A 17,131-nucleotide genomic window follows, 5' to 3' on the forward strand; every position below is an offset into this window, starting at 1 on the left:
CCGCCCACCTCCCGGTCTCGCGCGCCTGCCGCCGGCCGCCCGGCCACCTCCACTCCACCCACTCCATCCCGCCTTCTCCACCTCCGCCTCCGCCTCACTTCTCTACAAGACTTCTGCGCCGCCGCCCACTTCCCGGCCTCGCGCGCCACGCGCCTCACGTGCCGACCGCCCCCCGCCCACCGCCGTTTACGCCGACCGGCTGTGCGGCCGCTCCTGTCGACGCGCCACCGCCCACCGCTCGCCTGACGACACGAGAGAGAGAGAGGGGGGAGGAGGGGAAGAGGAAAAGGAAGAGGTGAGAGACAATGACAGGTAGGCCTCACCGTGTTTATATAAGAAAGAAATGCTGACTGGGTTGTCACGTGTACGCTACGTAGGACAAAACTGCTCCGGATTGGGTTGAGGGGTGTAATTCGTCCGGTATTGAAAGTTCAGGGTGAGTGATGTCTGGTTTTCGGGTTCAGGGGGGAAATTCAGCCGACAGCGATAGTTCAGGGGTAATTCGTACTTTTTCCAAATATAAACGACAATTCAGTATATTTAACTAGGCAACTAGCTACCTGTTTGAAACATTAAAAATTCTTCCTATTCTTACGAGAATTGAAATGTGATGGGCGCTAAGGGCGTTTGGCACAAATCCTGCAAAGCGAAAAGGTTGGAGAAAGGAAGGAATGGTCCTGACCATTCGCTTTGTTCACATCTTCTAATCCTGACCACCAAAAGAAAGGAGGACTATACAGGGTCTGATTAAGAAAGCTTAAAATTATAAGAAGCAGTTGGTTGGTAGTCAGCTTATAAGAATCTAGAAAAGTTAGGTTTTCTATTTTCTGACTTCCACAACTACACTTTTTATAATGTAGACCAAAAGCTGAACTTTTTAGGAGAGATTCTGATTCTGGGAGAAGCTGCAGCAGCTAAAAACTCGTCAAACAGATGTCGATCTCCAGCACGGCGTTCTTCCCGTGCTCGCTGGCCGTCCTCACCAGCGCGTACCCTCTCGCCATGCGAAACCTCCCCGTGCCGCTCACCACTGGCAGCCGCACGAAGTCGTCCCGCCCCATCACCGCCACCATGCTCCCACCATACGGCGTCCCCGCGGCGAGCACCACATTATTTATGGAGAACAACAGCGCCGGCGCGTCGGCGTCAAGGGTCGCGAACACGTACAACCCCTGGGCTCGCCCTCTGTCAGCAGGTCCTCGTCCATGACCACCACCTTCCCGAACCACGCCACCGCCGCCGTGCGCCCGTGCCGTTGACGACCTCCGCCGCCGTGGCGCCCGGGCCGGTGACCACGTCGTGCATGTAGAAGTGCAGGTGGATCGGCTGCTGCTCCGCCTCCGCCACTGCACACGCCGGGACGTCGTGAGCGGCTGCAGCGTAGCCACGGCGAGGAGTAAATTTGAAAATATACTGGGATTATTCGGGATGCAAATTTTTTTACGGAAATATACCGTCGATCTCGCACAACCATTGTGAAAAATGACATAGACATGACGTCACGGACGGTATTGCGCGGAGAAAGCGCGAGACCGCACGGTCTCGCGTGGCTCTCTCGCTCAAACAATAAGCGATACCGGTTCAATGCCAATTTAATTAGCGATTAATTAATCACGAATCAAGATAAGTAATCACTAATTATTATTAGTTAATTGTTAATTAAGTAATTATTAATCACTAATCAAATGGAGCCGTTGGATCTGTTTGATTTTGCGAGACCGTCTAGTCTCGCTCGAGACCGCGCGGTCTTGCGCTTTATCCGCACGATACCGTCCGTGACGTTATTTCCATGTTTTTTTTTCAACATTATGCGAGACCGACGTATATTTACGATAAAAAATTGAATGGATAGTATATTTTTTAAATTTAATTCGCCTTGGCGATGGCGGGCGGCGGCAAGGTGCGCGCGCGAGAGACTTCGCTTGCGGCAATTAGCCATGACCTCTTTAGCTTATTGAGTTTGAGACTTTGAGATCGAGGTCACGGTTTAGTACGTGTATTGTGCATTACTTAGCTGCGTAAATAAATGAGACTATAAAAAGCACCATACATATCGTTGTCCTGATGTAGAGTGAGTGGAAATATTGGGCATGTGTCGAGGTCGTCTTCACGTGGACTTTGCCGTGAACATCTGGAAACGATAGGCCATGGCACACCGCCCACTTCCGAATATGGGTCTGTTTAGTTCGCAAAAGAAAATTTTTAGCGTGTCACGTCAGATATCAGCTGATATACGGATACACATTTGAAGTATTAAACATAGTCTAATAATAAAATTAATTACAGTTTTCGCTTGTAAACTGTGAGACGAATTTATTAAGCCTAATTAATCCTTCATTAGCAAATGTTTATTGTAGCACCACATTGTCAAATCATGGCGCAATTAGGTTTAAAAATTTCATCTCATAATTTACACGCAATCTGTATAATTAGTTTATTTTGTCTATATTTAATACTCCATACATATATCTAAATATTCGATATGAGAGGTAAAAAGTTTATGTGCAGGAACTAAACAAGGCCTATGTTTAAGCCAAACATGTCGAACAGATCGTTTGTCTTCTGACACCCACGTACCAACGACTTTTTCCGTATAAAACAAGTCGTTTAACTTTTTTTTCTTAATCAAACTTTTTAATGTTTGACCGATTTTATATAAAAATATACTAACATTTTTAATAAAAAACATATTATCAAAACATATTTAATGTTAAATTTAATGAAACTAAATTTAGAAGATGAAAAATCTAGGTTGTATATATGTCCGTTGTTCAGATATTCATCCTGATTCTAGAATTTAGAAGCTGTAAAATCTAGCTTTTTCATATTAAGCTAAAAATCCTAGGTATTTTTTTATATTCTTAGCTATATCTGAAAATCTTAACCCTCTAAAGAAGGCCCTGCTTTTAGAACGGCTTGGATGGGTGGTAGCTGAGCTGTAGTCAGACGAATATCGTTTGCAGTAGGAGAAGATCACATCTTAATGTACGAGTACCATTCACCATTGTACAACCAACGGCTCAGATCAACTTATCCAGGACTAAACTTTAGTAGCCGTTACATTGGATGTTAGACACTAATTTAATTTAGAATAGTAAACATAGACTACTTATATAAAACTAATTATGAGAGCTAATTCGCGTGATAAATTTTTTAAGCCTAATTAATCCATAATTAGAGAATGTTTACTGTAGAATCATATAGGTTAATTATGGATTAATTAGATTTAATATATTTGTCTTATGGATTAGTTCAGAGTTATAGAATAAGTTTTATTATTAGTCTAAGTTTAGGTGAAAGTGACTGAAAATTTATACTCCTTTCGTTGTTCAGTGGTGTGACGCGCCGGTGCGCCACACGTCCACCCCTCGCGCTCTCGCGGTGTAGGGTATCAACGGCGCCACCGTGCCACGTCGACGCCGACGCCGACGCCGACGCGTACCCCACCAAAAAAAGCCCAGAGCCCCAAACCACTCCACTCCCGCATGTCCAACGGTCGGGTGGGGGGGCATTTCCGTCATTTCGCCGCCCCGCAAACCCCCAAAATTCAAAATCCCCGCAGCCGAGAGCCGCGTCTCCATTCCCCCAACCTTCCCCGACTCGATCCAACCCCGCCGCCGCCGCCGCCGCCGCCGACAGCGAAGCCGCGCGCGTCGCCGGAGTAACCAGGGGGGGCCCCCAAGCCATGCGACGGGACGACGCCGGCGGGGGAGGGTTCGGCGACCTGTTCGACTCCGTGCGCCGGTCCATCGCCTTCCGCACCAGCACGGCCCCGGAGACGCCGGGGCCTCTCGGGGGCGGGGGCGGGATCGGGGTACGGATCAGCTCGTGCCTCCGGAAGTCGAGGGGGATGGGTCTGCTCGGGCTCATCTCCAAGAGCCCCTCGCCGCCGCGCCGCCTGCTGCCGCCGGCGCCCGAGTTCAGCGGTGGCGGTGGCGGCGGGGGAAGGGGAGGGGGAGGGGGAGAGGAGAGCCCGCAGATCCGGTGGCGTAAGGGCGAGCTGATCGGGAGCGGCGCGTTCGGGCAGGTCTACCTCGGGATGAACCTGGACACCGGAGAACTCCTCGCAGTAAAGCAGGTGAGGCGGGCTTGCGACGGTGGGATTTTGGTTTAATTTGTTTGGAGTTTTGGTGGTATTCGGCATATCGATTTACCTCTTTCCTATGGTTTGTTTGTTCCAGGTTTTGATTGGGAGCAACAATGCGACGCGGGAGAAAGCCCAGGTGAGCAGCTTTCATCCAACCCCCTTTCGTTTGTCTAGAGAAAGAAGAGGAAAATCGAGGGCTAATATTGACATGGAGTAATCCGTGGTATTGGTCTTTTGGTCAGGCGCACATAAGAGAGCTCGAGGAAGAAGTGAAGCTACTTAAGAACCTGTCACATCCCAACATTGTTGTGAGTGGATTCAATATGGATCGCAATTTTTTTTAAAGGAAATTCCATGATATTATCGTTTGATCTAATTTCTTTCTGTGGTTTGAGAAGCGGTACCTTGGGACAGTCCGGGAGGAAGATACTCTGAATATTTTGCTCGAGTTCGTGCCAGGAGGTTCCATTCAGTCTCTCCTTGGGAAACTAGGTTCATTTCCGGAGGCAGTAAGTATCATCAAATCTGTGTGATTTGCAAATTGGGTGATTTCATTCTGGAAAACAAACTGATCCCTTCTATCAACTAATCAGGTCATTAGAAAGTACACAAAGCAAATTTTGCAAGGGTTGGAGTATTTGCATAACAATGCAATAATACATAGAGACATAAAGGTACTCAAAATCTGAATTCTGAACACACAATAATATGTATTTATTTTACCACTTGTTGTGCTCATTATGATTATTCCTGTTATTTGTCAAATTCCAGGGAGCGAACATTCTTGTTGATAACAAAGGATGCATTAAACTTGCTGATTTTGGGGCATCTAAGCAAGTGGCAAAGTTGGTAAGATTGAAAAAACTTTGTTCAATGTGTTATTAAGGTCAAGCATAATCCAAAGAACTCATGCTGTCTCATCTTCCTTTTATCAAAGTTGGACAATTAAAACCTTCATTCTCAAGAAAATTGATCATTAGAGCTATTATTTTGTTTCAGTATTCAGTATAACAAAGTTTAGTATTATATGTTTGTCTAGTTTGAGGAATTTTCCTAACTAAAAGGCATATGTGTTATTCATAAATCTACCCTGTCTAATCACACCATTAGTCATCGTACTAAATCACTAGTCTGGGTTGGGGCAACATGGAAGTGTGAGTTTGGTCCATGGCTCTATGCAAATTTACATTCCTGGAGTAATAAGGCATTTGCTGCACAACTTGCAGCGTGTACAGTCACAAAAAAGAACATGCACATGATGAAAGAGGAAACAGCATAAGCTAATATTGTGCCTTTAGAGTATTTCTACTTGTGAAATGTAATAGTTTTATAGGGCCATGGCTAAAAGTTTGCACAGGAAAACATGGCTACAGGAGCAAGCCCCCACATCAAAGCATGGGACTAGGATGCTTGGACATTGAATTATATGACTATTTAATAATATAAAGTAAGCTGTTAATATGCAACTGTTGTGGTCTATTTCATTGTAGATGGTACCTATTTAAAATCAGATTTTCTAATTCTAGTGACCTTACCCATGTTTATAAATTGCTCAATGCCCATGCATATCTTGCTCATTGTTAGTCATTTTGGAAGTTTCAGATATTGGTGGATGGCCCCTTATTGATAAGTTGTTACATGATATCATGTTGGAAGTTCAATCTTTTATTTCGCCGTGTATTAACTTTACCAACAAATCTAAGTGGTGCTTTCATGAAAAGACGCTTAACATGCACCATACATCGTTATGCTTTCTTATCATAATTGTGTACAAGATATCTGCCTGCTGCACTTTTACTTAGGTTCTACAATTTTGAACTATCCCATACCAATGCACCTGACAATGTTTCATGCTGTCAGGCTACTATCACAGCCGCTAAAACAATGAAAGGGACACCTCACTGGATGGCACCTGAAGTCATTGTTGGGAGTGGGCATAACTTGTAAGTGGAGAAACTCTTCCGGACTTCCAGTCCCATTCCTTTTCCAGTCTGTATAAGACCCAAAATTCTCTCTCTCTCTTTCTCTCTGTGTGTGCGCGCGCGCTCCTCCTATCTCTCTGTTGTAGCAGTCAATCTCAGTTATAATCGTCCCTGTTTGCATTACTTAAAGAACTGGCACTCATAATAAGATGCTTTGTTACAAAGTGAAAGTGCAATTTTAAAGCAAATGGTGAGCCTGATTTGAAAATATCCATTAATACTTGAACTTTTTTACTCCCTCCGTCCCAAATTATACAGCGCCCTCTTAAAGTCAAACTCGGTAACTTTGGCTAATAATCATAGTATCATACTAACTATATATATGCTAAGTATTATGCATGCAATATCACTATATTCATATTTTAAAGTATTTTTATGTGATGCTAATTTCATATTTGTTGGGAACATAAAATGGAATAAATTAATGGTCAAAGTATGTTATTTAAGACCATATAAAAAATATAGGCCTTATAATTTGGGACAGAGGGAGTAATATTTATGCTATATTGATTTTGGGAGAGCAGAAAGCACTAAAAAGTAAAAATTGCTAGATATGCTTTCTGAACTACATAATTATTCTAGCATGAGTTGAAAATCGCATTTAGTCTCATTTTGTATAACAAGTTGAGCAAACTTGATCACATTTAGCTACTTTTTATATACTCGCATATATTTTTTTGTATTCAACTGATACAGATATCTAAATTTGTACCAAGGAAGGAAGTAAAACATTATTGTTATTCTTAAAAGCTATTTCAGTATCATGTTATTTTTCTATTTGTTCTTACTTTTTAGCTGATCCGTACTATCCATCCTCTCAGCTCTGCAGACATCTGGAGTGTGGGATGCACAGTTATTGAAATGGCTACTGGTAAACCACCATGGAGCCAGCAGTACCAGGAGGTAAGTTTTAATGATATCAGGCCCTACATAAGATGAAACTTGTGTTAGTTGTTAACCTAACAAGCTCTTTTTAGGTTGCCCTTCTATTTCATGTCGGAACCACAAAGTCACACCCGCCTATACCTGAACATCTCTCCCCCGAGGCCAAAGATTTTCTGCTAAAATGCCTGCAGAAGTAAGTTATGTTCTCACCTCTTAGCTAATATTTTGTCCAAAAGTTTTTGCAATTAAAAAAAATAGTTCCTGAATGTTTTGCTCTGGTGGCTTGATTATTTCTTTCTTCTTTCAGAGAACCAGAGTTGAGATCGACAGCATCAGATTTATTGAAGGTATATTTGTTTGCTGCAGTGTAGCTGGTGTTTTTTTTATGTGTTTGTAAGGGTAAGGTGATGTTGCTATTTATTAAAATATGACACCTTCAACATTTTCTTGCAGCACCCATTTGTTACAGGAGAATCGGAGAACCTGCAGCCACTCAATTGTGCTGCACAGCAGGTTGATTCCTAGCATAATCTGATGTTACTTCACCCACCCATTTGTTTGATTTAATAACTTGCGCTGAACACAATTGACAGGAAACTTGCGTAAATGAGCTTCCTGCACATGATGTGTCCAGTGGCTTGTAAGTTCTGTGATTTGTGAGTTTACTCGGTCTTCAATTTTCACATTATTGTTTTTCTTTTCATGACAACTTATTCAACTGCTTGCAGGGGTTTAAATCATTCTGTCAACTGGCCCACTATCAGTTCCAACAGGTCTTCAAAAATCAAACCCTTGTGGGAGGGTAGCTGTGATGAGGATGACATGTGTGAGTTTGCTGACAAGGATGACTGCCCAGCTGTTGGATCTGTAAGAATTTTGCTTCAGCTCTTCCTTTTTAAGCATTTTATGTGAGCTATTGGTTTCATGATCTGTCTATGCATTTCATGAATCTGCTGAGGATCAACTGCATTATGTCATTAGTCACGTTACATTCCTGTCAATTTCAGAGCTACAATCCCATGTCTGAACCATTTGATAACTGGGAAAGCAAGTTTGATGCGAGCCCAGAGCAAACTTCTCATCAATCAATGGAATTTGGTGGATTAGCTAAACATGCTGAAAGCAGCATGACCGAAAATGATTTTACTTTTCCTTGCGAAGGAAGTTGTGAAGATGATGATGTACTTACAGAATCGAAAATAAAAGCATTTCTTGACGAGAAGGTACTTAGCATTTATGAAATTACACAAATTCAGTACTTTACTGCTAGTACTTCCACTATTGACTGTTTCTCTCACCAGGCTCTTGATCTGAAGAAGCTACAAACACCTTTATATGAGGAGTTCTACAACACGGTGAATGCTGGGAATTCTCAGGTAGCTGACCATACTTCCAACGGAATTTTCTCAAATAGTCCCAAATTGCCACCTCGGGGAAAGTCACCAACGAGTAAGATGAGAGGAGGTGCAGCAGCAGCATCAACTTGTGATAACTCAAATAATACGAGGCCTGAAAGCTGCAGCAACCAATTATCAGAAGACACTGTACAGAGCAGCCGAATTTTGAGAGAAATAGCTTCTCCGCAACTTGATGAGTTAGGAAACAAAATCCATTCTGATGTCCAAGATAGCCCAAGGTTTGTGTCAAATTGCTTTGAAACACAGCATGTTATGCAAAAAAAGCTAACTGCCTTACTAATGTAGAAACACCGGGTCTGGGATTCATTGCAATATTCTAGTGATGTGGCCAAGTGTCTTGCATTGATTATCTGCTTTAACCATCAACAATCTAATTGCTGGACCATTTCTGTTAACAGTGTGAGCTTCGCTGAAAGGCAGAGAAAGTGGAAAGAAGAATTGGTCCAGGAGCTTGAGAGGGAAAGAGGCAAGTAAAATCTTTGAGATCCTAAATCTATCTAATCGTGATATTCTGCTGAACTCTGATTTCACCAGTGAATTTGTTAACAGTGATGAGATTAGCTAGCTGTGGCAAAACGCCGTCCCCGAATAGAGCGCCTAATGGGAAGCGAGAGCGACATCCTGCCCATTGAGAACAGACAACAACAATCACTGTTTCTTCATTTCATCCCACAGAACAACCAGTGGTAAGTGGTAACTATACAATGCTTGCGATTGGTGTCAGCAGCAGTATATAGCATACACTGCCTGATCATTCGAGGTACATGACAGCGTACCGATGCCGGGGCAATCCGCATAGAATCCTCGTTGAAGTGTACCGATGCTGGGGCAGCCATCACGGCTGATCAGGATCATTATCGTGGTATTGCCTGGAAAACGTTGTGCTGGAGTAGTTCTTTGCTGGCGAGGCTGCATTTTTCATTTTTTTTTTCATGATGTGTGCTGTTTAGCCGCATAGTTGATATTGGAAAAGTGTTGTATAAATTTTGGGTTTGTAAGCAAAAAAAAAAAAGGGCTTGGGGCTTTGTTTTGAAAGCATGTAATAAGCCAAGTAATGCAAATTATGGAAGACTTGATTTTGTGAGCTTTGGGGCCACTACGACATCCTTTGAAGCCGGGTTTCTGAAATGTTTTTACAATTCTTATATGGTATAATGGTAAGTTTGTGGTTGGTGTGATGCACTGTAATTATTTTTGTAAAGCTGATGTGGATATTGGAACTTATTATCATTGTCTAGTTTATTTTACAGCTTGAACTACGTTCAGATAAATATGTTGTAAAAAAACATATCATCTTTCGCACCGAGGTCTTGTAAATTCAGGACCGGACATGTCCATGGTCACCATGGAGTAACTAAAAGTTCAGGCGTGACGTCATCCTCAAGGTCTGGTCCAGGATTGCACACGGTGATAGTACCTAGGGTTTCCCAAACCGTCGGGGCCGGGATTACCGTGCCTCGGCGGTAAGCACGGTTACCGTGTGAAAAATCGTACGAAACCGTGCAAAATTTATCAAAAATTTAAATTATTTTTTAAATTTATTTGAATTTAAGGAGGTTACTGCGGTTTTTCTATTACCGTACCCCCGCGGTAAGGCCTGTAACTGTGATAACCGCGCGGTTACCGACGGTTTGGGAAACCCTACTAGTACCCCGTCCCAGATCATAAACGTACAATCCTTTATCATCTAGCTTCAAAAAATAAATGCAGTTCTCTTTAAGACCAACTTGTTTTGTCCGCACCGACGCTCCGAACTCTGACGACGCGTCCAAGAAAAACGACCTCGCCGAGCGTGCTCATCACCTCCAGTCCACCTTGGAAGGACGAGCATTATTCACCGGAACACTTACAACAATGTTGATGAGGAAAACTAAGTTTAAGTGGATGCGGAACAAGATATATCTTCCAAGGCTCTATAACTGGCCTGAGACCATCCATGTTGATCTTGTTACTAAAGACGGTGAAACAACTTTTGTACCAAAGTTACAAGGTGCAAATACCATGGAGGATACGTATGGCATACATTTGTGTTCATACGAACTAGGCCAACAACAAGAAGCAAGGGAGTTTTGGGGAACAGAGAGAGTAGAGTATAGTATGTGGGTTGATTTTGGTGGAAATTATGTGTAGAACAGGTAGTCCATGGTGAAGATTCGGACACTGATGATGATATCCAGCTAGCGTAGTCATTTAGCTGTATAAGTGTTTCTGTTGCATATGCATTGCCGAATAAAAAAAAGTCCAACAAATATGGTGCCAAGTCAAGTCATGATCCCATGTTGGGATAGAAACATTCGGATGTGCTAATAAGCATGATTTCCAAACGATGCCGTTGGTTTCAATCTCGTTTGAGGAGTTGTACATATTGCTTACCTTCATCTATTTTTTTTATTGAAAATTCATGTATTTTATTTAAGGGTTATATAAAGTGGAACTAAAACCAACTTGGATCAGCTAATTGGTGCATGTGTGCCGACTAAGTAAGTTGCGCGCACTCTGCGCCCCTACGCTAATTAACTATAACGCTTAACCCCACGCCAATTATATTGCTTAGCATTAAGCACGGTACTTAGTGCTAAGCATTATTTTTATAATACATAATAAATAAATAATTGAGCTAAAAGTTATAAAACATGAGTTGAAAGCTTTTAAATTTTAATCTAAAAGTTTTAATTTAAAAAATACACATATTAATTAAACTTAAAAAAAATCTCATAGTATTCAGACACTATGATACGATACTACTTTGAACAAAATAATACTATCTGTGATCCCGATACTAACTAACTTGGTCAGGATCATTCCTCCGATACTGACTACCTTGGTCAGAACCATTCCTTCCTTTCTCCAACCTTTTGCTTTGCAGGATTTGTGCCAAACGCCCTTAGTGCCCATAGCATTTCAATCTTGTAAGAATAGGAAGAATTTCTAGTGTTTCAGACAGGTAGCCAGGGGCTGCCTAGTTAAACTGAATTGCCGTTTATATTTGGTCAAATTTAAACGTTTTCTTTTCAATATTGTTGTTAAAATACAAGTTAATTGGCTGTATTTTAATCTACCGAGTTTTTTTTTGACATTTAATATGCCGCGTAAATGTACTCTGTCCCAAAATAATTTAAATAATTTAACTTGCTAAGGGATATGACATTTGAGTAAATTGTGCGGTGCATATAACTCGGTATAACTACACCTGTGATTCACTTGATGCATATAACTCAGGAATTACAACTGTGCTTGCATGAAGTTGCGAAAATGATTGAATGAATGAAACCCTAGTTTGTTTTGATTTGTAGCTGTACGAGACTATTGTCGAATAGACAATCGCGCCAAGTCGAAGTAAAAGACAATTGTATTGCTTAGTAAAAAATTTTTTGATTCCCCATTACATGGTCCTAGGGGGCTATTTATAATCCTATTACAAGTTCCCCTTTAGGGTTTAGGTTTTACAGGGAAATTTACATGGTTACCCTTATGACAGGGACACTATTAAGGGCATATGGTGTCTTTTATATATGTGGGCTCCTAACGGGCCAAATGGCTCGGCCCAATCCCAGGCGAAAACCCGTGTCCTCCGTAGCAAAGGTTTTCGCCTCGCAGTCTTCGCCTCCACGGTTCTCCGACGAAGCCCATCCTTGGCGAAGCCCGTGTGTTCCGCCCCAAGGCCTTCGCCTATGTTGCTTCCTCCGGCTCGCGTCCTTGCTTAAGCCCTTGGTTTCGGTAGGCCCGGTCGAAAGGTCCTCGTGGTGTACCTCTAACGGAGACCAATTTTGGCACCAAAGCTTCGCATTTTTGACCTAGAAATACGCCCGACCCACATGTCAGTGGAATACGGACCCTGGTGAAAAACCGAACTATCGATCACTCGGCCCAACCCAACCCAACCCATCCCCTACCTCGCCATCGATGGCGCTGCACCACCTCCGCCACGCGCCGCTCGCGCTCCGCCTCGCGAGGCTCCCTCGCCTCGCGCCCTCCCCTCCTCCTCCCGCCGCCCGCCTCCTCCTCCTCCTCGCGCCGTCGCAGCATCCAGCTCCGCCCTGGCGCCTCCTCTCCAGGCCCCGCGCGCTCGCCACGGCCGCCGCCGAGGCCGACGACGCCGGCGCCGGGGGCAACGGCGACGGCGACGGCTTCTTCTCGGAGGAGAGCACGTCGTGGGAGTCCCTCGGCGTATCGGACCGCCTCGCCTCCGCGCTGCACGGGGCGGGCCTCGCGAGGCCTTCGCTTGTTCAGGTGTGGCTTGCTCCACTTGGATAAATGCATGCTACGTGCTCGACAAAATGCCTGAGTTCGCGTGCTTTGCATTTCTGCTTATTTGGAACCAAATGTTCAGTTTCTAGATATAACCTGGACACTTAGTTCTTTTAGAATTACTGCCTGAGCATCACTCTTCATGTGAAGTGAGTCAATTAAGTGACAATGTGGCATGCTGACCAAACCTGTCAAGTTGGGCGTTTTATATTGGAAAGTTAAAATCATTTCTCAGCCCATTTATATTGGGGAAATAATCTTGTCCTTGTAGCGCAGAATCCCCATGTTTCATTTGTACTGGTTACATCATGGACTGAAATTACATGCAACAATTAGTTAGATGAGCAACTGAGTATTAGAGCTTTCAGATGGTGCTCATGTTGTGTGCATTCTAGGATTACAATGCTGGACAAACCAATTTCTTTGCCAATGACCATATATCTCTGCCTTTTCCCAAAGTAGTTTCAAACTTACAATTACCTACAAATTTATTGCTTTTTTTTTTAATTTCATCTTGCAAGATACTGAGTGTTATCAAAGTTCAGCTCATGATCAGAACCGTGCATAGTATTTACTTACTTTAGCATTTGAATGCTAATTTATCTGTGTGGTGATAATGGAATAATACTCTTTCTAGGACCTATGTGCCATTAGAGATTTATATATGTATTTTTCTAATTGCCCTCAAAATAGTACTTACGGATTACTTCAAATGCTGAATGCAGGCAGCCTGTATACCACACGTTCTCACAACAAACGATGTAATTGTTGCTGCTGAGACTGGGAGTGGCAAAACACATGGTTACCTTGTTCCATTGATTGAAAAACTGTGCTCTAAATCAATTTCCGCAGAAGATGGTAATTCTCAGGACGTTACCTCAGGGTCGCCCAATATCGCGTTGGTCCTCTGTCCCAATGTAATGCTGTGTGAGCAAGTTGTTCGCATGGCTAATTCGTTGGTTGATGAGTCTGGTGAACCACTTAAAAGTGCTGCTGCAGTTTGTGGACCAAAGGTATACTCTACATGTCCATCATTATGCTAATTGATAACATGGTAAACTCATGTCATTGTTTCTGTTCTACTTTCGGATGATTACGACATTGTCTGCCTCACTTTTTACAACTGGATGTCCATTGAAAGTTTTAGCTCTGTGTTCCGATCAATTTGTGAGTCAACATTGGGTGTCATTTAAGGCTTTTCTGTTCCTATTTTCTAATGCTACATAACCCTTACATGGCTCGTTGCCTCATTTGATGCTACAGTTATAAAACTTATTCTGGCTCAACAATCATTGTTTATGTTTTCTTAATTTACATTGCACATTTCAGGGTTGGCCCACTGTTCGGCCTGATATTCTTGTAGCCACTCCAGCTGCTCTGTTAAATTATCTGTTTGACTATGACCCAGAAAAGAGGAGGAGGGAGAGATTCCTACGTAATGTAAAATTCATAGTAAGTACTTGAGCAGATCTTGTAACATTTTTGTACTGTTTATCTTGGCATTATTGCAATTTATTTTATCAATTGATTTTTTGAAAATGCTTTGCAAAGCTAGGCTAGAGATATTTTCCTGATTGATCTGCTGAAACAATTAGGCAACTATAGGTTAGTTATTTTTTCCTCCTGTACATTATACTAAACAATTTATCTGAGACAATCTCAAGTTAAAAATTTAAGATGCAAATATGTGGAATTTTTCTTGTTTGACATCATTTCCTAATCTTCATTTTCATGTATAGACATATTTAGATTGCACAGTTTGATCTCTGGGCTACATAAGGTTCCTAATAGCAGTTGATTTGATAGGTATTTGATGAGGCAGACATGCTACTCTGTGGAAGTTTTGAAAATCAGGTCATTCGTCTCATCCACATGCTGCGATTTGATGAAAAGCTACTGTCTAGGATGGAAGATTCTGGAAAGGAAATATCACTTGGTGATACTAATGAATATCGTGAGGATTCAGACTCTCAGAGTGCTGAACTTAGTGCTGACGATGAGGAAAATGAAGATGGTCTTGTTCAACATAGACCAGTCAATGTGGAGAATGCTCATATTGGAGCACACAAGAAGGATTGGAGAAGGGTCAGAAAAGTTTATAGACGCAGCAAGCAGTATGTCTTTGTTGCTGCCACCCTTCCGCAAAGTGGCAAAAAGACTGCCGGTGGTGTGTTGAAGCGTATGTTTCCTAATGCTGTATGGGTTAGTGGTGCATATCTTCACCGCCACAATCCCAGGTAAGCACATTGTTTTACAAAATTACAAGTTTCTGAATATTCTGTATTGAGATTTATAGTTACTGTACTTTCGATTTGTTTGGTCGTTTGTTCAGCATGGTAGATTTCACGGTATTACATTTAGTAGGTGATACATTTTATAGAACCTCAGTTCTTTTAGACAGAAAGATAGGATCCCAAATTCATATGTTTCATTTGATATTGCTAGCATAATCCCCACATATCTGATATGCAGTATGCCATACATGCAGATTGGAGCGAAGATGGATAGAGGTCACTGCTGATACACAAGTATCAGCTCTTCTGGATGCAGTGAAATATGGTCTCAAGAATGAAGTTCATGACACAAAACTTGGTCCAAATCGAACTATGGTGTTCACAAACACTGTCGATGCTGCAAATTCAGTTTCTGATATATTGCAGCGTGTTGGTGTCCCATGCATCTTATACCATCGTGATAGCTCCCTTGAGGAAAGGGCTAAGAATTTACAATCTTTTCGGGAAAATGGTGGTGTGCTTGTTTGCACAGATGCTGCTGCTCGTGGCCTTGATGTACCAAATGTTTCTCATGTCATTCAGGTATGATCTGACCTGTAAAATATCATCCTCTGTCCCATCCTTGAAGAGATATATACATCCCTACTGCTTTAGTGCTAAAGAAATAAATTGATTAAACTGATTAGAAGATAAATTTATGATTGACAATGACAAGGTTTTCCTTATTCTTGGAAGGTACAGGGAGGTATATGTACAATATAGTAATATAGTGTTAGTTAGGAGGTATATATATACCTCAACCCTATAGATATATACCTCCCAACTAACATACATACTTATACCACTCAAAAAACGAAAAAAGAAGGGTCAATAACATGTACAAAAACAAGTTTCTAATTCCATTCCAAACTTTAACATTAGTTTTGATACCTTCTTTCATGGAAAGGTATATCTCAAATATAAGGAGGTATATAACTCTCAAGGATGGAAGAAAACCTCGTCTGATGTTGTTCTTGTACTACAATTTTATTCTCGGTGACCTGCAAATTCCTAAATATGCTCCTTTCCCACTTTATTGTCAAAGTGTGTTCATATCATCCTAGGTATACATGGAGGATCCTTGCTCCGTAGAAAGTCTATATCCTGTCTTTTATTAGATTTACCAACTATCCAATCACAGTTCTTTTTTGGTGTTATCTCATTGGATGTTTCCTTCTGTTACCTCTAGGCGGAGTTTGCTGCCTGTGCTGTTGATTTTTTGCATAGGGTGGGTCGCACAGCCAGAGCTGGCCAATCTGGGATAGTGACTAGCCTATACACAGAGGCAAATCGTGATCTTGTGAGAGCGGTCCGTCAAGCGGAGGAGTTGGCCCAGCCAGTAGTAAGCTTCATATAGTCATCATCCTTTCACTGATAACATCTTCCTAGAAACAATGAAACATGCTTACAGAAAGCTATCTATATGTTTGTTCAGGAGAAAGCATTCAGCAGAAAAAGGAGCTTCCGCAACAAGTTGAAGAAGCAAGCATTACATAAATCTACAGCATTATTATCTTGATATTGTGATATTCTCTTTTTCTATGAAGGACAAGTTAATATATAGTTTATTGAGTTCGACCCATTAGTCTTAGTTTTCTCCCTTCTATTTCTGGTGGAAAATAGTTTGTATTTTTAGGAGATAAATCTGGGTAACCACAAATTGAACAAGCAAAGATGTTATGGAAATTTTGACCCTATATATTTGTTCTGTAGTGTTAGGTTGCTAGTCCAGTTTACCCTTTTGTTTTCGATTTTAATTTTTCATCTTGGTTCTACTGACATATCCTTAACTTATCTTGTACTAGTACTAGTACTAGCGAGCAACTCTTTACGAATCAACTGTAATATCCGTCATGGATCAGTACCAGACTTGCAGGCTTCTCACCATGCAGAGGATCAACCTTAGCTCCTGCAGGCTGCAGCTAGGCAGCACTGAAGAAAGCAGCAACGGTAAATGCCAAGTGCCTGCGTCGTTCTTTCCTGCGCGACCTTACCGACACGGTGTTCCACTACTGCTAAACATCAGGAACCCAATGGTGGAGCACGCTGCACGCCTAGTATGGCCAGCTCCAGACACTCCTGTCAGAGCCACGACGGGGTCGTCAGCTGGATGGACAGAGCCTCACAGCGGTCGGACTCGATCGGAGGCAGGTTCTACGCCTACCTGATCGACGGCTTCATCAGTCGCCGCGCTCGACGACTTCCCCTGGCCGCCGTGCACAGGGTGGCGTCGAGACG

At 42.4% G+C, this 17,131-nt stretch overlaps 2 protein-coding genes across 3 annotated transcripts; both read left to right on the forward strand.

The window, feature by feature from the left end:
- Positions 1–3,573: 3,573 nt before the first annotated feature.
- Positions 3,574–9,560, forward strand: LOC4346940 (mitogen-activated protein kinase kinase kinase NPK1). Of its 2 annotated transcripts, XR_001539729.3 has the most exons (18): positions 3,574–4,078; positions 4,182–4,223; positions 4,330–4,395; positions 4,486–4,596; positions 4,681–4,761; positions 4,859–4,936; positions 5,948–6,030; positions 6,891–6,972; positions 7,047–7,147; positions 7,262–7,301; positions 7,408–7,467; positions 7,548–7,594; positions 7,683–7,821; positions 7,962–8,177; positions 8,256–8,590; positions 8,771–8,838; positions 8,922–9,058; positions 9,144–9,560. XR_001539729.3 is itself a non-coding variant. In XM_015755401.3 (17 exons), the coding sequence occupies exons 1-17, from the start codon at positions 3,686–3,688 to the stop codon at positions 9,002–9,004; spliced, it is 2,025 nt and encodes a 674-aa protein (XP_015610887.1). In that variant the 5' UTR covers positions 3,574–3,685; the 3' UTR covers positions 9,005–9,560. The 2 variants fall into 2 exon arrangements, 1 of the variants encoding a protein (XP_015610887.1); XM_015755401.3 differs by having other exon boundaries at positions 8,922–9,560.
- Positions 9,561–12,205: 2,645 nt separating this feature from the next.
- Positions 12,206–16,668, forward strand: LOC4346941 (DEAD-box ATP-dependent RNA helicase 22-like). The gene is made up of 7 exons (NM_001422752.1): positions 12,206–12,602; positions 13,346–13,633; positions 13,950–14,072; positions 14,427–14,857; positions 15,109–15,436; positions 16,083–16,235; positions 16,329–16,668. Exons 1-7 carry the CDS (start codon positions 12,276–12,278, stop codon positions 16,410–16,412), a joined length of 1,734 nt encoding a protein of 577 aa, NP_001409681.1. The 5' UTR covers positions 12,206–12,275; the 3' UTR covers positions 16,413–16,668.
- Positions 16,669–17,131: the final 463 nt, after the last annotated feature.

Source organism: Oryza sativa, chromosome 9 (assembly GCF_034140825.1).
Source record: "Oryza sativa Japonica Group chromosome 9, ASM3414082v1".
NCBI classification, from domain to species: domain Eukaryota; kingdom Viridiplantae; phylum Streptophyta; class Magnoliopsida; order Poales; family Poaceae; genus Oryza; species Oryza sativa.

Excerpts from the sequence above, each read along its gene's own strand:
- LOC4346940 (XM_015755401.3), top strand. The coding sequence starts at position 3,686 with ATGCGACGGGACGACGCCGGCGGGGGAGGGTTCGGCGACCTGTTCGAC. Across the intron at positions 4,396-4,485 it reads TGTCACATCCCAACATTGTT|CGGTACCTTGGGACAGTCCG; the intron begins GTGAGTGGATTC and ends TGGTTTGAGAAG. Across the intron at positions 6,031-6,890 it reads GTTGGGAGTGGGCATAACTT|CTCTGCAGACATCTGGAGTG; the intron begins GTAAGTGGAGAA and ends CCATCCTCTCAG.
- LOC4346941 (NM_001422752.1), top strand. The coding sequence starts at position 12,276 with ATGGCGCTGCACCACCTCCGCCACGCGCCGCTCGCGCTCCGCCTCGCG. Across the intron at positions 13,634-13,949 it reads CTGCAGTTTGTGGACCAAAG|GGTTGGCCCACTGTTCGGCC; the intron begins GTATACTCTACA and ends TGCACATTTCAG. Across the intron at positions 15,437-16,082 it reads ATGTTTCTCATGTCATTCAG|GCGGAGTTTGCTGCCTGTGC; the intron begins GTATGATCTGAC and ends TGTTACCTCTAG.